This window comes from Metarhizium robertsii (assembly GCF_000187425.2).
Source record: "Metarhizium robertsii ARSEF 23 chromosome Unknown MAA_Scf_2, whole genome shotgun sequence".
Lineage (NCBI taxonomy): Eukaryota > Fungi > Ascomycota > Sordariomycetes > Hypocreales > Clavicipitaceae > Metarhizium > Metarhizium robertsii.
This window is the reverse complement of record NW_011942160.1, coordinates 3,653,511-3,677,845: the sequence shown is the minus strand read 5'-3', so window position 1 is coordinate 3,677,845 and position 24,335 is coordinate 3,653,511. Positions and strand designations below refer to the sequence as shown.

Here is a 24,335-nt window from a genome sequence, read left to right as displayed (position 1 = left end):
GAGCACCAGCTAGCCCTACCTGAGAATTGGCAGCCCTTCATACGGACAATGTTGTACAAGATCTCGCTTCGAATCAGGGCTGTGACCTCTGCTCTGTCCCGGTGTATCAACGTTATTAGGATCATCAAATGTACGCGCAAGCTCTTGGCAACTCTCCCCATGGTCCGTGGCACCGCCCTTCTTATTAATACGAGCAACGCCTTTGTTGCATATTTTCCAGAGCCGACCACTGACCAGGTCGCGCGGCGCACGCTTTCACATACTCTGGCCGAAGCAGTCCGAACCGGTTCGCTACTGAAATCAACCAAGCATCTGCAGGTGGTGTCACAATCTCAGGACACACAGATGCTTCAGACTCGGGGCCCAGGCCAATGCCGAGCAAAGATGGTGGTGGCATTGATCCCAAAATAACCCACCCGTTTACGGTGGCCACTGAGCATCTCACCACGACATACATATAATATCAAGCTAGGTTTGTACGTACCAGCGTCCATGATGCCGATTCCTAGACTACCTAGGTGCTTCCAACCTTCCCCTCTTCATCTCCTCCCTCCCATCCAGACTTTGGTGTGTCAGTTGAATGATAAAATCCACCACGTTCGACCGCAGGTGAAGCTGAAAGTAACTAGCCAGTTGGATGTTTCGATTTGAGCATGATGCCGTGTTTCATGTTGCAACTCCAGAAACATGCTTGTGGGGACCCCAAAGCTCGATAGTACCAACTTGACACTAACACGCCTAGCCTAACCAACTGTTGCTGCTTCTAATGTAAGGGGCGCCCGAGGAATTCGACTTCATATCTTGAGATTGTTTCGGGACCAGCGGGTGCTAGGTGTTAGTTAAGGGCAACATGTCACGGCTCAAAGCCACTGCTTCTGCAAGATTATGCTGAACTTTGGCCGAATCTCTTAGCTTCGCCGAAAGATTTGGTCATGTAACTGGCACGCAATGTCCCACAACATTATAATACTTTGGAGTAATAGATAAGCAAGGAGTTTCTTTTCCCCCATCAGGATATCTGGTCGCGCCTCCCAGCCATGTATGCCCTGCGATGACGCCCTACGTCCACAACCAGCGGCTCCAAAAGGTAGTGAAACACTTCCGGCAGAACCAAGAATCTTATTGGAATGCGGTAAAATGGGGACAGATCATGACAGATAGGCCGCCGTTTGGCTTTCTCGAAAGAAAACGGCACATTTTCCCCAGCACCGACCCAGTAGTCTAGTACAGGCACATCCACCTTATAAGGTATTCAGTATCCAACTCTTACTTTTGCCTGCCTAAATCAATGAGTTTGTCAACGAGCACGGCACATAGATCTATTAGCCTGAACGTGAGAAGCTAGCCGGTCAACTAGAACCTGTCCTTCTTGATCAGTTGAAAGTTGTCACTTCCGATATTCAGCTTCAAGAAAGACGTCAATTTCGTAACTAGATGAATTCATAAAGGGACCTGTCTACTCTTCAACTCAATCCAGAGCCACATCTCGTTAGAGATTTACTATGCGGAACATGTAAGAATATGCGCAACATGCTGGCTAAAAGAGACTAGACGACATCTGGGAGAGACCTGGAGAGAGAGTTAGGGGAACTTACCTGCCTAGTAGGTAACCTAGGCATCTGGTCTCTTATTTATAGCGACATCAAGGACTTGCATCAACACAGACTCTTCGCAAGCTAAGATGCCTGCTGTTGTGTGGTATCTGGTCATGTTCTCATTTGGTAGCTATGTTCGCGCGTAGGGTGTTTAGGCTACTATCCCAGGATTTTTAAAATAAGGAATAGGTAGAGCCATAGATGCCGCAGCCAAGAGAGAGCCTTGTATTTGAAGATAAATTTCAGTATCAATAAGTATATGCTAAGCCTGTACGGTAATTAATTAATAGAGTTCAAGTCCCGCATCACGATATCATTACTTGGAACTGATGAATTGAGTGTTAGCAGCCGCATTTGGCTCAGGAGAACAAAATAAAAGATGCAAAGTCCGTGAAGGAAGTAAAGAAAATAAAATCACATGCGTTGCTGAAGAACTGGGGCCATCTGGATGGCGACGAGGAAGGCGCAGGTCTAATACCAGGCAGCAATGAGCATGCGCTCTACTCCTCCTGCCACCTGGCGTCGCGCTTCAAACCCCGCCTCACTTACATGGCATCACTTGAACACATCACACATCAACACACAAGCAGCACCGGCAAACCACGTCACCAACAAACCAGCACACTCAGCCTACCATGCCTGCCGAAGGAGTCTGGATTTCCCCCACCGGCCGCAAATCATTTATCCCCCTTGAAAACAACCCCGAAGTCTTCACCAGCCTCGTCCATGATCTCGGCGTGTCCCCCGACCTTGGCTTCTACGATGTCTACAGCCTCGATGAGCCGTATCTCCTCTCACACATCCCGCGCCCAGTGTACTCCCTCATATTCATAGCGCCCAGCGACATGCAAACGGCTGTCCGCCAAGAAGACGGGCTTCCCAAGTCCGTCACCAACGGCAGCCTCACGTATGACAAGAGCGGCCCAGACGAGCCCGTGGTTTGGTTCCTGCAAACAATCAGCAACGCCTGCGGGCTATACGCCTTGGTTCACTCGGTAGCGAACGGGGAGGCGAGTCAGTTTGTGAGCAAGGGCTCCGTGTTGGACAAGGTGATTGAGACGGGGTTGCCGCTGAAGCCCCAGGAGCGAGCAAAGAGCTTTTATGACAATCAGGAACTAGAGGAGGCGCACATGCGGGCGGCGAGGCTTGGCAGCTCTGAAGCACCGCCAGCGGAGGTTCATGCAGGACACCACTTTATTGCCTTTGTGAAAGGCAAGGATGGTCATCTCTGGGAGTTGGAGGGCACCGCGGATGGTCCGATTGACCGCGGAGCCCTAGAAAGTGACAATGACATGTTGAGTGAGAGGGCCTTGGAGCAGGGCGTGAGGAGGTTTATGAAGTTTGGCGAGGGAAACGTCAACTTTAGTATTGTAGCTTTGGCCAAGAAACAGTAAGGCGCATTGGGGCGCTGTGGCCAAAGTTATAACTTATTACTACCTTTTTGAGGTTCTCTAAACATTGCCACATGTCATTCAAAGCCTAGAGTTGAAATTCTATGCCCCCCTGTGTCATGATTAGTTCAACTGAAGTTTTTCAGTCGATACATCATGGTTCATTGTTAGCACCTCACACACTGGGACCGTTTCTGTTGCTAACCCTTTCTTCTCCAGTATCGGCATGTGTTTCAGCGCAGAAATCGCCCATTCGCGTCCGTCAGCCGTGGCTTCACCACTTCTGAGAATAGTTTCAATTTTGTACTTCCAACTTCTCCATAAGCCGATGGAGAATTGCGTTACTCTCGGCCAGCCGTGCATTCTGGGAATGACGGACTCACCTCTGCTAACCTCCCACACCCATCTCTTAAATCTTCCAAATTTATCATCATTCCACAAACAGCCAAAGTCTATCTCTATAGAATATCCAACCATGAGAGGAATCCTGTATCGAGGCAATTTCCATAATTCTTGTATAAACTTCACAACCTGGTCCTGGCCTGCATGATTCGACGGCGCTCGCATTGAAATCAAGGTCACACTCATCCATAGGAGGCTTATTAAAGTGTCTGGATTCGGCCGTCGAATCGTCCCATTCTCAAGTTGCTGTGGCGTTGGGTTTTGAATCTTTTTGCACACTTTGAAACATTCTTCCAGGTCGGCTAGAATAGACTCATCGACAATTTCGGCAGCGTAAATTGGGAGCATGTAGCCATTCACCATATCTTCTAACGCGCAATTAATTTTAAATTCGGCTGGCGAATCTTTAGGGTCGCAGAGTCGTAGGTCAATGTACCGAGACATGTTGTAAATGAGCTAGCCGACAAGGTATTGTAAAAGGCAGGCGTGTGACGACAACCAGACGTACTAGCCAAAGATATAATGGCTCTTTTGTGTCCCGACAAACACCAAAGGTAGGAGAATATCTCAAAAAAAAAAAAATTTCCCAAAAATGAAGCCTGTGAGATAAGAAGCAAATACGTGTTCTAAAAACAGCACTCCAGGACAATATCTCTTTAGAAAAGGATCATCTGGACATCTTCTTCACTGACATGCTCGGCACATAATCACACGAAGCAGGCAGATTGCTCCTTCCTCGGCACTTTTTGGTGGGGCAATCGCAATCCACGCCTGTCTAACGTGTAGCGCCTCCCCTTCCCTCCCCAAGTGTAGTGGTGGCCCTGGTGGGTACCATACCAAACAGGTCGCATGTCACCGCGTCAGGCATCAAACCTCAACTGCTAATTACTGCATGCTTTGACGCCCATTGCTCCTTCCGCGGAGTCTCCCGCTCTGCCCTATCAAGGTATTCGACTGACTCCTGTGGAGACTATCGTATGGCTTCAGTACTCTCTACGCCAGAATGGACAGCTCTCAGGCACCATTAATGGCGGACAACCGCGAAGGGGACGATGTGGAGGCTGAAGAGGACAACGTCCACGAGGGACGCCTCACCAAAGACGTGGATGCGAATCCTGGTATCTTTGTCGTGGCACTGACCATTGCAGCAGGAATCAGTGGGCTTCTTTTTGGATGTAAGCCAAATCCGCAAGAATACGTGAGATGCAACTTGACTCTATTCTAACCGCGTATTCTAGACGATACAGGTGTTATATCTGCTACGCTAGTGTCAATCGGAACATCCTTGTCTAACCGCGAGCTGACATCTATGGACAAGTCTATCATTACATCTTCAACGTCGCTCTTTGCTCTCCTCATCTCGCCCTTTTCTTCCGTGCTTGCCGACCGCCTTGGCCGCAAACGAGTTGTACTATACGCCGATATTCTGTTCATCCTTGGAGCCGTTCTCCAGGCGATATGCTTCACTGTGCCTGTCATGATTGCCGGACGCTGCATCATAGGAGCAGGTGTTGGAGCGGCAAGCTTTGTGGTGCCGTTATATATCGCAGAGCTGGCTCCGGCGTCGCATCGAGGGAGGCTTGTCACAGCAACAGTCTTGTTCATCACACTGGGACAAATGGTTGCTTATGTTGTCGGGTGGGCATTCTCAGCATATGGCTCCAAGGAGACGGGTTGGCGGTGGATGGTCGGACTTGGTGCTTTGCCCGCTGGATTTCAAGCTGCCATTGTCGTCTTCATGCCAGAGACACCTCGTTGGCTTGTCAAGGCGGGCAAGCCAGCACAAGCCAAGACCATCATTCAGCGAGTCAATGGCGGAGCAGGGACTGTGGAAGACGCAAGCGCGGTAATCAAGGAGATTGAAATAGAAATTCGCGAGGAAGAGAATCTTGGACGACGTCGAGACCAGCAGTCTACAAGATGGAAGTGGCTTGGAGCCTGGCGGGATCTATTTGGTGAAGGGAAGAACCAACGAGCCTTGGCAATTGCATGTTTGCTGCAAGGCCTGCAGCAGCTGTGTGGATTTGTACGTACACGAAAATGCAGAACGGCACTTGAATTTGTTTTCGGAAAACATTACTGACAGATGACGCAGAATTCTCTCATGTACTTTTCGGCCACCATCTTTACTGCTGTTGGCTTCAGCAGTCCAACATTAACATCACTGACTGTCGCAGTCACCAACTTCGTGTTCACATTGGTGGCACTGGGACTCGTTGATCGAATAGGAAGACGGCGAGTCTTGCTGTATTCCATACCGTTTATGATTTTGGGCTTAGTATGCACGGCGGTTGGGTTCTCTTTTCTTCCGTCTGGCGTCACAAATTCTCAAACTCAGCCTCAGTCAGAGTCCGGTAGTCAATGGGCAGCATACGTGATACTGATCAGTATCATGCTCTATGTAGCCTCATATGGAATCGGATTGGGAAATGTGCCCTGGATGCAGAGTGAGCTGTTCCCTTTGTCGGTCAGATCACTGGGAAGTGGCATCGCAACTGCGACGAATTGGAGCGCCAACTTTATTATTGGGCTGACTTTTCTACCACTGATGGATGCTCTCAGCCCTTCGTGGACGTTTGTTTTGTATGCGCTAGTATGTGGGATTGGATACGCATTGGTTTGGCAGATATATCCAGAGACAGCGGGCCTGAGCCTTGAAGAAGCCACTGCATTGCTAGAGCGAGGATGGGGTGTTTGATATATTGGATGTTGAATATTCTGAGCCTGCACAGGGGTGGCCGTCAAGTACATGGGTAGGAAGCCGGCCGGATATTCTGCGACCTTGTAAGATAGAGTAGAAGCCATATATGACGGTAATGCAGGCTTATTATTGATCAATAGAAGCAGGCCATGTAGCGTTGCATTGTGACTCGGGTATCCCGCGGCCTGTAGTGCCAGAAGTGGTGCTGGAGTGGCAGGGTTATAGTATCACAGAAAGGGAGGAAAGGTACTTGCAGGTTGTTGTAAAAAACGTGTGCAAATCAAGGGGAGCGTCGGGTCTTTGGCGTCTTTGCGCCAGCCGAGCAACTTTAAATTAAGCCGCCTGTGAACACCAGTTCATCACCAATTGGCACAGGCCTATTAATCCCATGTCAGCATGTGCAGAGTCTCACGAGAACCCGGCTGGTTTTAACGCTCAAGTATTTTTGCATGGCTCCACGAACATGGGCCACGGCAGATCAGATAAAGCCGATGGCCGATGCTTTATAATAATTACGTCGTTATGCAGATGGGCCGGCGAGTGCGGGAGAAGAAACCACGGAATTTCCCTGCTGTTTGTTATGCGCACTATGCCGTACTGTGGCTTATTCAGCGACGCTCGTGGCTGGGCGAATTTGCATCGGCGTCAAAATGCCGAACGCAGCCCCGGTTGCGGAGGTGATTGGTGCAAATTTCCGCGCGAGGCCCTCGCTGTTGGACTGGTTTACGGCCGTTATGTCCACGGCCCATTTTTCCAGTGTTTTTCGGTGGCTTGCTGCGGGCAAGACGGAGCAGCACCGGACATTCGCTCTCTTCAACGGGCATTGGCATGGTGCTTCTCGGTGCTCTGTAAGCATTGTGCATTTTGGTGACTTGCTATCCGTCCAATTCATATTCTTAAATATTTGGGGCACCCGCCCCTGGCCCGTACCAGCCAAGTTTATTTGATTCCCCCAAGACTAATAACTACCTAAGTAGGTAATAACATTGAACCATTTCCGACCTGATCCCGAATTGACTGGTTGCCCCACCAGCGACTAGCGAACTACGACCTTCTCATCATTGAGCCATCAGGAATAGAGAAAAGCTTAGCTTCCTTTCACCTGCCATCTCTTCCCCTGGGCGACGCCATCTTTTTCTTTTCCTTCAACACTCCCCCTCCCTTTCATTTTTTTTTAAATATTTTTTTTAATCCATTGTTTCTACCGGCGCTTCTCCTGAACCAGTTCAACGGGAACCTCGGGACTGTGGATCTTGACGCCAAAAATCAAGCGACATCAATTCAGCCACCAACGTAACAACATTCCATCCATACCGGCAACAACTTTTTAGAAAAATAATAAAAAAAAACCACCACAAGGCCACCATGCCGATGGACATAGTGGACCGAGAGCTCGCCGACGCAGAAGCCGACGCCTCGCCAGAGCGTTATCGGCGACGGGCTAGCGATGAAATCGAGCGCGTCCTGTCCGCCTCATCGGCCTCTACATCCTCGGAGTCCAACGACGGCGATGGTGTCTTCCGACGGAACATGAGCCGCGTCTCGACGCAGAATGACCTCGAGCGTCACCCCACAGAACTAAGCCGGATTGCCACCGCGCGCAGTCAGCATAATATTACCGTGGGAGGAGGTCTGCGTAGTCGCACCGTGAGCAGGGCCTCGAAGAAACCGCTGCCAGCATTCGGTGCGGGAAAGCCGTATCCGCCGCCGTTGCCAGAGCGAGAAGAGTACGTCGTCGAGTTTGACGGGCCTACCGATCCGTTGCATTCGCAGAACTGGCCTATGCGGAAAAAGGTCTTGACCGCAGCCATGCTGAGCTATACGACGCTCACATCGGCCTTTACATCGTCCATCTTCTCTGCAGCCACGGAAGTGGCAGCCACAACTTCCGTGGCTGCAGAGTATCACGTCGGATCCGAGGTCGGCCTGTTGGGAACGACGTTTTATGTCCTTGGTTTTGCCTTTGGTCCTACCCTGTGGGCTCCCATGTCTGAGTTGCGCGGCCGACGACTCCCCATTGTGGTGTCCATGTTTGGATTCTCGCTCTTCTCGATTGCTTGCGCGACGGGCAAGGACATCCAAACCATTCTCATTTGTCGATTCTTCTCGGGCTTGTTCGGCGCTTGTCCGCTCGCCGTCGTTGCCGCCGTCTTCTCAGACATGTTTGACAACAGGACGCGAGGTATTGCCGTCACCATCTTCTCCATGGCCACCTTTACAGGGCCCCTCCTGGCCCCCTTCATTGGCGGCTTCATCGTGTCGTCGCACCTTGGCTGGCGATGGACAGAGTACCTCGCTTCCATCATGGGGTTTGTCGCCTTCATCCTCGACCTGTTCTTCCTAGAAGAGACGTACCCGCCCGTCATCTTGATCGACAAGGCTGCCGATTTGCGACGACGCACCAAGAACTGGGGCATCCACGCCAAGCAGGAAGAAATCGAAGTCGACTTTAAGGAGCTCATTCAGAAGAACTTGTCTCGTCCCATGCGTCTCCTCTTTACCGAACCCATCATTCTCGCCCTATCCATCTACATGAGTTTTATTTATGGCATCTTGTATCTCTTCCTTACCGCCTATCCGCTCGTCTTTGTTGGTGTTCACGGCTTCAACCCTGGACAGAGCGGTCTCACCTTCTTTGGTATGATTACCGGACAGCTCCTGGCTGGTGCCGCTGTTATCCTGCAGCAGCCCTGGTATAATCGCAAATTGGCGGGGAACAATGGCATTCCTGTGCCCGAGTGGCGATTGCCAAGCATGATGGCCGGAGGCATTTCCTTTACTATTGGTATCTTCTGGTTCGGGTGGTAAGCAACAGCTCTCGCCCCTCTCCCCTTTCCCTCTCCCCTTTCCCCTTTCCCGACAGCACAAAAAATCAAATCAAAGCTAACAATCATGGGTGTAGGACTGGATTCTCCAGCAACATCCCCTGGATTGTCCCCGCCCTCAGCGGCATCTTCACCGGCTTCGGCCTCATGTCCATCTTCCTCCAAGCCCTCAATTACCTTGTTGACGCATACCTCATGTTCGCTGCCTCCGCCATTGCCGGCAACACATTCTTGCGATCTCTCGCAGGTGCCGGTTTCCCACTTTTTGCCCGCCAGATGTTTCAAGGAATGGGCATTCAGTGGGCGGCTACGCTGCTTGGTTGTGTGGCCCTGGTGTTGGCCCCTATGCCCTTTATTTTCTACAAGTACGGCAGCAAGATTCGCGCCAAGAGTGCGTACGCGCCTACTTTTGCGGCGCCGGCTATGAAGAGCAGCGACGACGAGACAGGCGACTCGTCAACAGAAAAGGAGGGCGAGAATCATGCCGCATTGGCCAGCGCACCTAGGAAGGAGAGCGAAAATGGAGTCTTGCAGAATGCTTAATCGAGCTCATCATGCCAAACCGTGTGCGGGAGGAGGTTTCATTTGCTATATCGATTCCCCAGGTGTGCATGGCGTTATGATCAATGCCCGGGAAATTTAATCTTGTTTGAATATCAAGGGGATTTCGAGTTTTTTTGGGGGGCCGATGTTAAAAAAATAACCGCATCACGGGCTTCCGCCATGCAAGTGGCAGGCATAGCGCCGAAAATCACTTGTTCACAATGAAGGGCTACATGTATACCTATCTAGCTGCATGATCGCATTATACCAGCGGGTGCTGCAGGGCCTCATTGCTTTTGCGGCTGACCGCGCTTGCTATTTAATAGACTACTTGGAAAATAAAGTTTCAAATACTACCACATATCCGAGCCTTACAAACGCGTACCTGCTGGCCTTTGGGACACGCCTGGACAATTGGCGATGTCGATTCGGACAGGCTCATCTGCAGTCGCATTTGAAAGAGTGAAACACAATAGTAGGGAGTAGTGGTTAAATTTCCTTGGTTTTGCGCAGCTGTTATTATGTAGTTACCTGAGTATGCCATCAGCCTCGGATAAGTAGTTACAGAGTACGGAGCGCTTCATCCGGCATTTCAGAGTCGTCGACGCCACTTAGGTATGCACCTCAGCTTTTCCAGGATATTTACAGCTGAAGGCTTAGATTTTGTGGGGGAAAGGCTTGGCAATTCTGCAGGACTTGTTTTATCAAGCTAAACAAGGCAGACAATTGAGATCCCATCTGCCATCTGCCCATCTCTCAATCTCTGGGTTGTGAGCTTGTTTGCGTGGCCCCACAGGAGCTTATTCGCTTGTGCGGCGGCAGGTGCAGATCGATTCCCACCTTCGTAACTGCCCCCCAGCCAAATACGTCATAGATGACTTGATGACGGGTCATAGCCATCGTGACGGTGCTACCACAAACAAGACGTATTAATCGGCCAAGGCTGGCGCCTGGAAAAAAGATGTGCATTTATTCCTTGTTCTGCTTAAACGGCGTCAAATACAGAAACACCGGCACATACGTCTGCTGCGTCTGGTGCTTAGCCTACTAATAAGACGACTTACACGGAGCCTCAGGAGTCAGCACAACTCTATAACGAGACGCAAGGATTACGCACGTCGCGTATTGCCGACTACACCTCACCATCAGGCATTGGATCGTGTAAGGCGGGAAATCAGAAGCAGCTGAAACAATCATGAACGTCGACGATCACGTCATGCCTTCGGGCCAACATTACAGCGCGAGCAATCGCGTCCCTAATATCCAGCAATTTATGGACCAGCTTGATGCAGAAAAGAAGGAGAGAGATGCCGCCATAGACTCCCAGCTAAAGGCAAACAGGTTGCACAAAGAAGTTGAAGCCCATACTGGCTCTGAGAAACCACTAAGGAAAGACTTGCGAACCGTACGAGACCCTGTCACAGGCAAAGATGTTCAGATTCGGGACGCGAAGACGGATTTCAAAGAAGCCGTTGAAAACCCCCAGGTAAGCGCAACGCACTTGAGAAATTGCTTCTGGCGGCAACCGTCTCTGACTTTGGATTGAATTAGTTGTCCATTCCCAATGAGAATTTGGGCAAGGAGGCCACCATTGCTACGTCCTCAACGCAGTCCGGCGAGGAGTACCGGTATGCGCAGGATGTCACCGCCCCCCCGGATCCTGTTCAAGAAGGTTCCACTTCCGACGTGCCGATAAGGAGCGAGAAAACATCCGTTCTATTCTACAAGACACCCTCCGTCAGCTACGAGCCCATGTTTGCCACGTTGGAAAGGAAAGGCAACGTGCTGTGCGCCGGCATCTTCGTCTCTGTCATCGTTGTTGGCAAGTTCTTCGGCGGACGGCTGCTGGGCCTTGTTCCCCTGGGCTTTTGCATTGCCTCGGGCGTGTTCCTGTGGATAAAGGATCTCATTCGCCAAGGGCGGGATCTTGAGTGGTCTAGCGAGCAAGAACGAGGCGAGACTGCGACTGTCAACCTCATCCCAGAATCTGTGGAATGGATGAATACCATGATTGGGCTCATGTGGGGGTTGATTAACCCCGAGATGTTTGCCTCTGTTGCTGACACGTTCGTACAAGATGATGGCCCCCTTTGAATGTAACGTTCTCTGCGTTGCTAATAGACCACTAATAGGTTGGAGGACGTCATGCAAGCCTCTGTCCCGGGCATCGTGGAAAATGTGCGAGTCGCCGATATCTCCCAAGGCAGCAATCCAATCCGGATTCTCAACATGCGAGCTTTGCCAGATAGTCATGTAAAGGATATCAAGGACGAAATCCACAAGGAAAACAAGAAGAAAATGGACAAAGACGAACTCGCTGCAATTGAGCACGCTGGGGAATTTTACAACATGGAAGTGTCCATTGCATACCACGCCAGGCCTTCGGGCGAGGATGTTGCATCAAAGGCCAAGAACATGGGCATGCAGCTTGTCTTCTACCTCGGCATCAAGGGTCTGTTTGGCGTTCCCCTTCCCATTTGGGTCGAGCTCGTTGGTCTCGTTGCCACTGCTCGCATCCGATGCCAGTTAACTCCCGACCCGCCATTCTTGAAGACTGTGTCCTTCACGCTGATGGGGGTCCCTCACGTCCAGGCTGGCTGTACGCCCATGATTGAAAAGGGTGTCAACATCTTGAACCTCCCCTTGATCTCCAATTTTGTGAACTGGGCCATCGGTGCTGCAGCATCCATGTATGTGGCGCCAAAGAGTATGACGCTTGACATGAGCAAAATGTTGCAAGGCGATGACATTAAGAAAGAGACCCAAGCGCTGGGAGTCATGTTCATCCGAATTCATAAAGCTACTGGACTCAGCAAACAAGATCAGAGAGGTAGCAAAGGCGGCGGTTCTGACCCGTACATCACCGTCAGCTGGAGCAAGTTTGGGAAACCTCAGTTTTGCACCCGCGTCATCCAAGATGACCTCAATCCTGTCTTTGAGGAAACATGCGGCCTTCTGGTGACCAGTGACCTCATCAAGGCAGATGAACAGCTATCAATGGAGCTCTGGGACAGCGACCGATCTTCAGCTGATGATGTTGTTGGCAAGGTAGAACTCAGCATTCAAAAGCTCATCCAGCATCCTGGAAAGATGTTCCCCCAGATTTCAAAGCTTCGTGGAGTCAAGGCCGACAGCACTATGCCGGGTGAACTTCACTGGGAAGTTGGCTTCTTCGGCAAGACGCAGTTCCGCAAGGCTCTTCGTACCCACGGAAAGGACTTGAAGCTGCCCAAGGAACTCGTCGATAAGGCCGAATTTCAGGAGGAAAAGGGTACCATCACCAACGAACAAGAGGATGCCGTTGTGCATACTCCTCCTGATCCTCTCTGGCCTTCGGGTATCCTTAGCGTCGTCGTCCACCAAATCGTCGGCCTCGAGCTTGCTAATATCAAGGGGTCGGATGGGAAGCGCAAAGGCAAGGAGTACGAGCCTGCTCGACCCGAGGCGGGTGAGGTAAAGGAAGAGCAAAGTCGAAAACTCCCCAGTTCGTATTGCACTATTCTTGTTAATGATGATTTGGTATACAAGACACGTGTAAAGGTGGTGTCATCTCAGCCCATCTTCAACGCTGGTACAGAGAAGTTTATCCGAGACTGGAGGTCTAGCGTGGTCACTGTTTCGGTGCGAGATTCTCGTAATCGTCAGCACGACCCCTTGATTGGCGTCGTGCCGCTAAAGCTGTCAGACATCTTGCAGACGAGTAGTGAATCAACCCGATGGTACCCCCTTGACGGAGGCATTGGGTTCGGCCGTATCCGAATTTCTATCCTCTTCCGCTCAGTTGAACTCAGGCTTCCACCCCCTCAGCTCGGTTGGGATATTGGAACCTTTGAGTTCCTGTCCGAAGCGATTACAACGACTGGATACGCTCCCGTTTCCAAGGTCAAGCTCAGGCTGAGAACCGGAGGGTCCTCCGCAAGTGTTAAGCGACAGTTTTCCACAAGGGACGCTGATGGCCTCAAGATTGATATTTCTGGCAGTCAGGATGGCAAGATCATGCGTCTCCCGGTTCGCCATCGATACAGATCGCCAATTTTCATTGAATTTTATCCAGCGGGGAGCCGACACGCAGATGCCTACGCCGCCTTGTGGCTGCTGGAGCTTGTGGACGGCGAAGAAAGGGACTTTGATGTGCCGATTTTCAAGTGTGACAACAGCGTCCGCCTTTCGCAGAACTACATCACCCAGGAGAACTACAGGGAGATTCCAGATACGTACATCGAACAAGTCGGCAGAGTCAAGTTCAGGGGCCGCTTTTCCGCAGGCACAGATTCTGACCACATCCGGTTTGTCAGCGACAACGACTCCAGGGAGACAATCGAAAGCTGGGAGGCCTGTTACGCGGAGGGCGTCAGACAACAGGAAGTCCGCGCCGAGGTGCCCCCGCTTGTGCAAAAGCTGCACGACCAGTCGCTCACCCAGGGCCGTGATGTCCTCGCGCAGGCCGACGACAAGGAGAAGGAGAGGTGGATGGCCAAGGATGGCACCGACTGGAGCGGAGCGTTCGGACAAGACCCAAAGCAGCTTATGGCTCGACGAGCTGAGGATCAAGGAGACGGTGAAGAGTACGATGACTTTGATGAGGATGGGGATTATGACGATAACGATGACGACGACGACGACGACGATAATCCCAACCTTGGTATCCACGACGCGGCATCAGAGCCGTCTCACCCGTCTGAGGGCAGTGATGCTGCCCGTCAGTCCATGGACACGGATATCACGAGTGGTAGCGGCGCCTCCCAGACGGGTAGCAGCAAGAATCCGTACAAGACTTACAAGGATTACAAGGGCCATAGCAGGGATTTGCATCGCAAGCACAGAGGCTTGATGCAGTGGCGTCCGATGCGCAACGTCCAGTTTGCCAAAGACGAGGCCAAGTTTGCCTTGAGAAAAGTCACTAAGCTCGGGGCACTTGATGGTCGTGAACCGGATGTGGAAACCGAAGTCTGAGTGAAATGGAAGCGGGCAATGTACTCTGATGATTTATGATTTCTCACGGTTACACGCCTTGTTAGGCCTGTGTACGTCGGCGATGGTTGTGTGTAGTACTAGTACTATTTTTTACCAAAATTCGAATACGAGACTGCATGGTAAACAAGATGGTACTATTGGAGAACAGAAATAAACAAATGCGACGTGACGTGAATCATTATGGAGCCGTCTGCAGCCCCACGTCAATTCGTACAGACAGATGCCGCTTCTCCGTCGATATTCAGCGGCCTATAATTAGAACTTCTCTACATATGGCCTGATATCTAATTCGTGAGTAAACGCGGACCTTGGCTGCGTGTGCAAATGCCAGTAACTTTCAGCAATCTAAAAGCAGTCAACATCACCCGTCGTCCCAGAGCCACGGTTCACTTACAGCCTCGGCAGCAATCTTCCCATCCTCCACACCATTGTTGGCCGTACGTTCCTTGCCCCAGGGGGTATCGATAACGCCGTCGATAATGGCCAGAGCGACATGCACGCCCTGAGGCCCGAATTCCCGGGCGAGGGACTGCGTGATGGCCCTCTGGGCGAACTTTCCCGCCGCGAAGGTGGTGAATTTGGCGGAGCCTCGGATGGAGGCCGTGGCCCCGGTCACAAGAAGACTGGGAGGGTGAGGAGACGACGAGGCAGCATCAAGGAGTTGGGGGAGCGTCTTTTGGGCAAAGTAGAACAAGCCGTTCCTGGCAGCGGTGTTAGCAGATTGCCCAGAAAAGGATTCTCGAGTCTATTACAACAAACGCCATGGCCGGCCAGAACCTCGCGGCCCATCTAGAACAGCATCAACAGCTCCTCGACTTACGCGGCGGTCCCCAAGCTAGTATCCAAATCTTCAACCTTCAACTCCAAAAACGGCTTATACGCGAACCCGGCATTCGCGTTATACACGGCCGCCGCCAACTTGTGCCCCTGGAGGTCCTTCTCAATCTGGGCAAATGCACCGTCTACGGAAGCAGGATCCGAGGCGTCCGCCGTGTATCCATATGCCGAGCCGCCCGCAGCGCGAATCTCCTGCACAATCGGCTCGTAGTTGGCCGATTTGCGGGCGAGGAGGACAACGGGATATGTTTTGGCGAAGCGGAGGGCGACTGAGGCTCCAGTGCCGGAGCCTGCGCCGGCGACGATGGCGTAGAACTTGGACATTTTTGATCCGAGGCGTTTTGGGTAAAAGGGAAAGAAAATAGTTGCTGCTCAGGAATAGCGTCTGCGGCTGTCTCTGGTGTTGAGCATGGTGCTCGGGCTTGAGAACTAGTTATATACCGGTTGATTCCCTGGGTGTATTGCTCAACCGAGTTGGGACTGACGCCATAGTTGATTAGAAAGCAGAGATGAGGAGATGGAGGGTCGACGACTGGCTGTGACCTGCGCGTTGATTCCAAATATATGGAGATTGGGCATTAGGCCATTGATAAATGAATGATGAGATGCGGTAGACATTGTTGAACATGGACGTTTTTTTCTTCTTGGAAATATTCTCGTTTGGGTGACTGAGGGTTAGGGTCGAAAGTGAGCATGCTCAGTCACACAGTCAGTCAGTGTGCAGCTTTCGAGGGGTTGTCGAGAAATGAAGAGCTTTCGTTTTGGCATGTGCTTGAGCCTCGAGGACAATGAGTGGCTTTTAAACCGCAGGGACATTGAAATGCTCAAAATGGTTCATTTCATTGACATTCTCCTCCTTCCTCTTACAGCCCGCCGGTCTTCGACTCTTGCGGCTGCTGGTGAGCGAAAAGCCTGTGTGATTTGGTTAGTGTGACTCTGACGACCTTGCGCCTCTGCGAAAGGAGCTGCCATCCTCGATTGAGGAAGGGCTAAATTAGCAGCAAAAGAAATGAAAATGAAATACAGTTTGGTCGGAAGTGCCAGCTGGCATCTCGGCCTCTTGTGCCGCCAGGCATCTTAAAACTGGGCGCGCTAAGGCAGGATGAAAGCAGCTGGCGCCTGCCAAAAATACCCTATTGGCCCCTGCGCGCGGAAGGTGCCACCAAAGTCTGCTCTATCCGACTCCAACTTCGCTATCACACGCTGCCATCCAACTCTACATGGTTGCGTCTGCATCAACTCCTGGCCTCTAGAGTCTACAGCCTTTGCGGTAAAATGAGCCGATAAAATTTCTACTCAGCTGGAGTGAGACTCGCCTCATCTACGATAAGACTCTTTCTACTCGCAGCCTTGCACCTGGTGTAATGGACGACACAAACTCGGCACTTCGCGTGTCGCTTCAACCGAAGAAACCACCTATTTGGACGAAATATGGCGAGAGATTCAGTGTCAGCAACTCATCCAGCAGTCTTCCTTCGCGCCAAGCAACCATAGAGCACTATTGGAATCGTGAAGCCACGCGTGTCGCTGCACAGAATGAACAGGACGCAGCCAGTGCTGGCCATTCACCATCGCTTGGTCCGAGGATCGCCGTCCTGCTTCCCGTGTCACCCTCACCAAGCAAAGCATACCCTGGCCCCAAACAGGAGCCTGAAAACGAAGTCCCTTTACCCAACCAGCTGGAACTCCCCAAACGAGTCAAGAAAAATGTAAGTCTCCTGTTCCAATCTCCTGGGCAAGACACTGCCCAGTCTAGCGCGACGCCTCCGCCGTCGTCAACTTCAACACCAAGTTCGTACAGTCGCGGGCGACCAAAGGGATGGAAACGTGGCATGTCATACGCCGCCATGCGCGGAAATACTCCCCCAACATGGAAAACAGTTCGCTCTCCTCGGCAATCTCGCACCAAAGCACCACAGCCAGGCTTTGCGCGCAGACCTGGACGGCCGCCGAGACCCCGTTCACCACCCCCAAAGGATCTTTATCATAAAGCTAACCCGCACTTTGTCAACTTTCTATGCGAGTGGGATGGATGCAAAGCCGAGTTGCACAATTTTGATACCTTGCGGAGGCATCTTCACATTGTTCATCAGCAAAACGGCAAGTGGCCATGTAAATGGGCGCATTGCGGATTGGACGCCTGCGCAGATGCTCGACAGTGGCGGTCTCATTTGGAGGATGCTCACCTGACTCCGTTTCGATGGCATGTAGGCGATGGGCCGAGTAACAGCGGTGGAATCCGTGCCGTGCTGCCCGACGATGCACAAGACGAACTTCCAGATTTCCTAATGGGCTCGGATGGGCAACAAGTGACGCCATCTGTCAAGAACCAACAGATAGAGGACTTTGCAACGTGGCGGGGAAATCGCCGAAAACTTAAGGAACTGTTGATCCAACGAGACCAGAATCTACCGGATGAGTCTTCTGAATCATCTGGGGAAACGGACTGACACTGGGAGGCAAATTAAGGAAACCACACATTCAAAGCACACTTCGTTAGCGCACCACATCTCGTGATGGGCCGACAAAATCGGCGTCCAGGTGCAATATGATGTGCAAGACGCCGGCACTTGTGATTCCTGACAAGAAGAGGAGAGAAGGACTCTTGTGGCTCGCTCGAGGCTGACGATGCCCAGGATGTTGACTTGACTTGATACTGTTACAACCCAGAGGTTGCTACAGACCCCAAAGCCACCATTGTGACTTTGCCAAAGTGAGCAGAAGCTTATGACCGCAACCTGCCACATATGATATATTGTACATGGCGCGTTTTCTAATGCGTATCATAGGCCAGGATAGGGGATGATCTGGCGCAGCCGTTGTGTCAGGGTAACAACAAAGCCTGAATGGTGCTATAGAGAAGCTCTATTCCATAGAGAACCGCGGCTGTCTTGTTTCCTATCCCAGTCAACGAGCCAGGGAAGCCGAGGAGTTCAGAATATATATGGTTCCAATGCATTGCGTCAAATGCTGTCTCAGCAGCGTGTTCATATGAGTTCAATGCTGATGACAAATGGGTCACCATAGGTAATCCGAGGCTCGATGACATCCGCTGAGGCAGTCACTGCCTGGGTAGTCAAACTTGAAGTGTCATCAACATACTGGGCTGGCCAGGCTGCCATGGCATCTGACAAGGCTTGCGAGCCTGTGGCACTGCAACGAACTTGTGTAGCGGAGTCCCAGGCAGGCAGGTCCAGGACTAGGCAGTCTAGCGCAGCTCAAAGATGGAGGGCTTGGTTCAGCGGACATGTTTCCGTTGAGACTCATTGCTAAGAACCACTCGGGTTTTATTGAATATCACCAAGCACTCACAGCCAGAGACACTACACTCTGAACATCCCTGAGGCTTCAAGACATGGGAAAGGCAGCCCCAACGACCGATTACGGCCAAGATGGGGCTCGAGTGAGGTGGACAGGCAAATTCAGTTCAGTCGCATCCCGACAGCACAGAGCCGGAATGGACATTTTAGCAGGTCAAGCCGGGGAAGCTTGCCTCCGTTTGGAAGCTCGAAAGTGGTAACTGCAATTGACAAATGGCAGATTGATTGATTGATTGCAAATGCAGACGTGGGGGAAAAAGCGGTCCGATCGGTGGAACGAGGGACAAGACAAGCCCGACGCAATCATCCGCAACGCATGGACTGTTAGGTAGGCAAAGCTCTCAGCTCTGCGCGGAGTAAGACGAAATGGAAAGATTCGCATGACGACAAACCAACCAGACGCCTTGTCCGGTCCAACACCAACACCAATACCAAATACGTTAGCTATTGCTCCTCGATTATGCATATTCGTCGCACTGTTCTACCAAAAGTCGTCTGCTGCTGATGCTTATTGAAAGGCTCCTGTAGGGTTGAAGGTGTGGTTTGGGTGTTATTCCTTGTGGCAATCTTGCCTTGCATAAAAGACGCACCCCAACCAACCAGCAAAGGCCGCGACTCAGCCATTTGGATCCGTCCGCCGAACGCTTGGAACATGGAACGGTTCGATGACGGGATGACACCGGGTCCACAGCCCTAGGTACTCCGTACTTGCCTAGATACCTACTCCGTCCGTTCTGGAGCGCATATGTGGCCAGTCTAGCATCAAGCATTAGGTAAACATGGAAGTGAGAAGGGGCTGGGGGAGAGGGAAGGGGCCAGCGCGTTGCCTGGAGGTTCTTTATTACCAGACAATACATGGGCACTTTACGTTCCGTATTGTACAGTACATTCCTTCGGTGGTAATCGGCCGAGACCAATAGAAGTTTGTTAACTCGATCCTCGTTGCCAGCCAGAAATGTTGAGTCCATGGTCTGGCTTTTGGCTTGACTCTAAGCACTTGGGAGACCCACTGGGCCAGGGCGTCTCAAACACCTCACATTAATTCACTACTAGTACTTCGTAATAGGTAGTAGTCTCCAAGTGGCCTGCGCCGTTCAGGCTGACGATTCACTGGCCAGTGACCAGTGGCCAGTGGCCAGTGCTGAATATTGAAGACTCCATCGACATTGAAGTCTGGACTGCATCTGGTCAACTGGCGTCTTCCAGTGTGGTGTCTCCAGCGGTGTCTCCAGTGGTGTGTGTCCTCAATGCTCAAGCCAAGTCAGGTCCGGTCCCACTTGACGCTCCCCGACTAGACCAGACTGTGAGCACGCTGATCCAGTCAATCCAGCGCGGATTGACCTTAATTTAGCATGTATGTACGGAGTACTAGTGGGTGTGTGTACTACAGCCAATGGCACCGGACAGGGGCGTGATACGGCCGTCTGATGGTTGTGGTGCGGCTGTAGAGCAAGACGCCAGCAGCGGCAGCACATGCGGCAAGCAAAACATCGATTCAATGTTGAGCTCGGATTGAAGGCAGGGTCTGGTCAGTAGTCAGTGGTCAGTGGTCACTGACTCACTGGTGCTTGCTGCGGCAGAGGACCAGTTGACGGGTGCCAGTACTATTGAGTCTGGTATTGACGGCTGCCCCTGCCCACCCGTACGTACATGCATGTGTACCTAGTGTTACTCCGTATTGCTTACCAGATTAACACCACACTTGAATCGTCTTCGCAGCACCGCCGACATGGACCGCTGCCATTGACTGTCTCTCTCCGTCACCACGCACCCACCACCGCCGCCACGACATTCACCTCCCTCTCTGCCTCTCAACTCCCCTCATCTCATCTCGAATTGTCCGTTTCCTTCGCCCATCCCCCCCTGTGCAACACAAAGAAGGCCCTCCACCCCAGCGTCTTTTCTTTGTTCCTCAGCCTGAATTGCGGACAGACCATGGCATCGACTGATTGATTCGGCTCCTTACTAATCGTCCATCGTCCGTCGTCAACCGTCACCCGTCACCCGCCTCCCGTCTCCCGTCTCCCGTCACCAGGCCACGCCATGCCCTCATCCAAGGGCTCAAATGGCTCCGGTGCGCAGGTGAGCCACCGTCTCCGAAACTTCTTTCGCATGAACAGCGCCGCCAGCAGTGGGAGTGAAAAGGACAAGGCCGCCGCCAACAATGCATCCCGCACCTCGGCCTCCAACAATGCTGCTGCCTCCGACATGCCTGGCCCCAAGCCCTCCCGCCATACCAAATTCTTCAGCAACACCGTCGGCCGACTCCGCGCCCACACTTCGGCCAGCGAAGGCAATCAGCTCGAAGAGGCCATGAGCCCTACTGCTCACGCCAACCCTTACTTTGCCCACCAGGGCCAACCGGGCCTACGGCATCACAATGAGGGCTCTGTGCCGCCTAGCCCGCCGGACACTCCCGAATTGAAGGTTAGCGGCCCCGATGGCATTCCCGCCGACCAGGCCACGAGCGAGACCAAGGAGGAATTGGCTCGCCGTCTGCGGAGGGTTGCTAGTGCCCCCAATGCCCAGGGCTTGTTTGCCAGCGCCGAGTCAAGCTCAGTTCCCGCTCTGCCCATTGGTATACCCGCCGCCGAGCGACCTGCAACCGCCGAGCTCGGCAAGGATCCCCTTGTTGCCGACTCGGAGAGCGGCTCGATTGGCCTTGCTCAGTCTCGGTCCGAATCGTCCAAGAGCGACAGCCATGCCATTACCGGCGAGGACGTCCTCTCGGCATTGCCAGCACCTAGTACTTCCTTGGCTTTCCGGAGGACGTATAGCTCAAACTCTATCAAAGTCCGCAACGTCGAGGTTAGTCCTGCCAGTTTTGACAAGATTAAGCTCATTGGAAAGGGCGATGTTGGCAAGGTGTATCTTGTGAGAGAAAAGAAGAGCAGCAGGCTTTATGCTATGAAGGGTACGTGTTGTCAAAAAGCTCACCCCAATTTCAAGCCAAACCACGCTGACAGGTTGAGTCTTAATAGTTTTGAGTAAAAAGGAAATGATTAAGCGAAACAAGATCAAGCGGGCTCTTGCCGAGCAGGAGATTCTGGCAACCAGCAATCATCCCTTCATCGTCACGCTCTATCACTCATTCCAGTCTGACGAGCATTTATACCTGTGCATGGAATACTGCAGCGGTGGAGAGTTCTTCCGAGCTCTGCAGACTCGCCCTGGGAAGTGCATTCCCGAAGACGACGCTCGTTTCTATGCTGCTGAAGTTACAGCTGCACTCGAATACCTTCATCTAATGGGCTTCATTTACCGCGATTTAAAACCTGAGAGTATGATGAATCCCGTACCTTTTTTTTTTTTTTGCACCTCGGCGTGCCATTTGCGACCCCCCCCCCCCCCCCCCCTTCTAAGTCTACCGACTAACTCTATTGTGTACGCAGATATTCTGCTTCACCAGTCCGGCCACATTATGCTCTCAGATTTCGACCTGTCCAAGCAGTCCGATCCTGGTGGCAAGCCCACCATGATTATCGGAAAGAACGGTGCCAGGACAGACGCCCTGCCTACGATTGACACCAGATCATGCATCGCGAATTTCCGTACAAACTCATTTGTTGGCACGGAAGAATACATTGCTCCCGAGGTCATTAAGGGTTCCGGGCACACGAGCGCTGTTGACTGGTGGACGCTGGGCATTCTGATCTACGAAATGCTTTACGGCACGACGCCATTCAAGGGAAAGAATAGAAACGCTACTTTTGCCAACATTTTGCGCGAGGATATTCCATTCCCTGACCATGCAGGGGCGCCTCAAATCTCAAAGTATGTTCAACCCAGTCGTCGTTGCCGCGTCAACTTATTGACTTTGTGTATCACACAGCCTCTGCAAATCGTTGATTCGAAAGCTCCTCATCAAGGACGAAAACCGGAGATTAGGAGCTCGGGCTGGCGCATCCGATATCAAGGCACACCCGTTCTTCCGCTCAACTCAATGGGCTCTCATTCGTCACATGAAGCCACCAATCGTCCCCAATCCCACCAAGGGAATCGACACAGTCAACTTCCGAAATGTCAAAGAGAGCGAAAGTGTGGATATCAGTGGATCAAGACTCAAGGGGGTGCCGCTAGACAGCGGACTGGCAACTCCAGGAGCCGAGATAGAGGATCCCTTCAGCGAGTTCAACAGCGTCACACTACATCACGATGGTGATGACCATCACCAACACATTGTTCATCATCCTTCTGTCAACCAACAAGTGAGCGCTTCTTCATAGTGATGGGGGCAGCACACTCTCTCAGCTTGACTGCATCATGGGTATGGGCGAGGTGCTCATTCGTTCCCTTAGCATTTGGTATTTAGGATGGAAGAGAGTGTTTGACATGGCAGTACTGTTTTTTCCCCCTTGGGGCGGGAGGGGTGTTTGTTGACATATTTCGCTGCGGTGCGCTCGCGTTGTTTCTGCATTCTCCTGAGCCAAACATTTTTATTTTATTTTTGGCCATTCTTTCATGGTTTTCAGCATGTACTACAATGAGAAGAAGAGACGGACTCGTGGCTTTGGCGACTGGACCACTCATTTGACGTTAGCCTAGCGGCAGCACCGACTGGGCTAGAAGTGCCTGGCTATCTCGTTATCGCCTACGCTCTTGTCTGTCGGGCTGATCTTTTGGTGGTTTTTCTTTCTTTCTTGTTTCTTTTTTCTTTTTCTTTTTTTTTTGTTGCACAGAGAAGCGGCGTTTTACCTGTGATTATTGTGGGTTCTATTTGGCGTTATGGGAGGGAAGCGGTAAAGAGCAAAGTTTGATGTATACTGTCACTCAGCCATGAAAGTTAACGTCTAAGCTTCACAGATAGACCAAGGAAGTCTTTTAGTCTCTTATCTCGACCAAGAAAACGAAATTTTTACAATTTTTACGCGTTGCACTCGTTCAAGATGATGAGTGTCTTTTTTCCACGTCTGGCGTCTTGGGGTGTAGAGGGCATTGGTCATATGCACGTGTAAATGATACACATGACCCATTTTGACGACATGTGAACTTTGAATGCAATGCCGCTGTCACCCACCTTGCCATGGAGCTTTCATACACCCGAGAAAATGCGTACAATCTTGTGTATGTTATTTCCCCCCCAGTGGTACAATGTGCGATCGCATGATGTGAGCTGGGGCATGTCCGACCCTATGGTGCGTCGTGTCGTGCCTATCATGTGTTGCGGTGTAGATGGGTAGAGAAACGAAAAAAAGACAAAAAAATCCCGGCTCAAAAGGCATACAACATGGCCGGTTTCCCCCATTGCAAAGGTGGTAAAATGGCGACTCTTGAATTCATCGCCATCACCCAGTCGTAGAGTCAATAGCGGCGGAACGCCCGTTACCACTTCCCAAGCCATGTCCCGACAAGCTTACATGTCCCGCCGCGAAGACGGCGTCTCAGCGCCGTGCGCGCCCTCCTCATCACCAGGCTACGTGCTCGAGTGGTCTGCGAGAGACTCCCGCGCCCAACGGCACCGCCGTATCCTCCCGAGCGTCGAAGAGCTCCGCGCCGAACTGCTAGCGGGCGAAGGCGGCCGGACCCAGGGCCGCATCCTCGTCCTCCGGGCAGGCCGCGTCGACGGCGCCGTGCGCGAAGCCCTCGTCAGCGTAGCCCGCGTCGACGGCGGGTTCATAGACGCTCACGCCGCGGGGACGCCGTACCGGCCGCGGGGCGGGAGACGCACATGGTGGTGGACCTGCGCGTATCCCGAGGTTGCCGCCGGCGAGGGCCAGGTGCCGCTGTACAGGCCCGGCGACGGGCAG

The 24,335-nt window shown here is 52.0% G+C and overlaps 7 protein-coding genes across 7 annotated transcripts; 6 read left to right on the top strand and 1 right to left on the bottom strand.

Moving 5' to 3' along the window:
• Window positions 1–2,230: 2,230 nt before the first annotated feature.
• Window positions 2,231–2,989, top strand: MAA_05365 (Peptidase C12, ubiquitin carboxyl-terminal hydrolase 1; the record flags this gene model as incomplete). The annotated part of the gene is made up of 1 exon (XM_007823363.1): window positions 2,231–2,989. One exon carries the CDS (start codon window positions 2,231–2,233, stop codon window positions 2,987–2,989), a length of 759 nt encoding a protein of 252 aa, XP_007821554.1.
• A 1,402-nt stretch (window positions 2,990–4,391) lies between these two features.
• On the top strand, window positions 4,392–6,086 carry MAA_10835 (uncharacterized protein; the record flags this gene model as incomplete). The annotated part of the gene is made up of 3 exons (XM_011412754.1): window positions 4,392–4,563; window positions 4,627–5,414; window positions 5,484–6,086. 3 exons carry the CDS (start codon window positions 4,392–4,394, stop codon window positions 6,084–6,086), a joined length of 1,563 nt encoding a protein of 520 aa, XP_011411056.1.
• A 1,368-nt stretch (window positions 6,087–7,454) lies between these two features.
• Window positions 7,455–9,457, top strand: MAA_05366 (Major facilitator superfamily domain protein; the record flags this gene model as incomplete). Its single annotated transcript, XM_007823364.1, has 2 exons — window positions 7,455–8,893; window positions 8,992–9,457. 2 exons carry the CDS (start codon window positions 7,455–7,457, stop codon window positions 9,455–9,457), a joined length of 1,905 nt encoding a protein of 634 aa, XP_007821555.1.
• A 1,195-nt stretch (window positions 9,458–10,652) lies between these two features.
• Window positions 10,653–14,410, top strand: MAA_05367 (C2 domain-containing protein; the record flags this gene model as incomplete). The annotated part of the gene is made up of 3 exons (XM_007823365.1): window positions 10,653–10,943; window positions 11,009–11,523; window positions 11,590–14,410. 3 exons carry the CDS (start codon window positions 10,653–10,655, stop codon window positions 14,408–14,410), a joined length of 3,627 nt encoding a protein of 1,208 aa, XP_007821556.1.
• Window positions 14,411–14,792: 382 nt separating this feature from the next.
• Window positions 14,793–15,592, bottom strand: MAA_05368 (short-chain dehydrogenase; the record flags this gene model as incomplete). Its single annotated transcript, XM_007823366.1, has 2 exons — window positions 14,793–15,132; window positions 15,252–15,592. 2 exons carry the CDS (start codon window positions 15,590–15,592, stop codon window positions 14,793–14,795), a joined length of 681 nt encoding a protein of 226 aa, XP_007821557.1.
• A 1,040-nt stretch (window positions 15,593–16,632) lies between these two features.
• On the top strand, window positions 16,633–17,718 carry MAA_05369 (transcription factor Zn, C2H2; the record flags this gene model as incomplete). The annotated part of the gene is made up of 1 exon (XM_007823367.2): window positions 16,633–17,718. The coding sequence occupies one exon, from the start codon at window positions 16,633–16,635 to the stop codon at window positions 17,716–17,718; it is 1,086 nt and encodes a 361-aa protein (XP_007821558.2).
• Window positions 17,719–20,631: 2,913 nt separating this feature from the next.
• On the top strand, window positions 20,632–22,814 carry MAA_05370 (serine/threonine protein kinase, AGC family; the record flags this gene model as incomplete). The annotated part of the gene is made up of 4 exons (XM_007823368.1): window positions 20,632–21,502; window positions 21,570–21,869; window positions 21,981–22,362; window positions 22,421–22,814. The coding sequence occupies 4 exons, from the start codon at window positions 20,632–20,634 to the stop codon at window positions 22,812–22,814; spliced, it is 1,947 nt and encodes a 648-aa protein (XP_007821559.1).
• Between the last annotated feature and the right edge of the window lie 1,521 nt (window positions 22,815–24,335).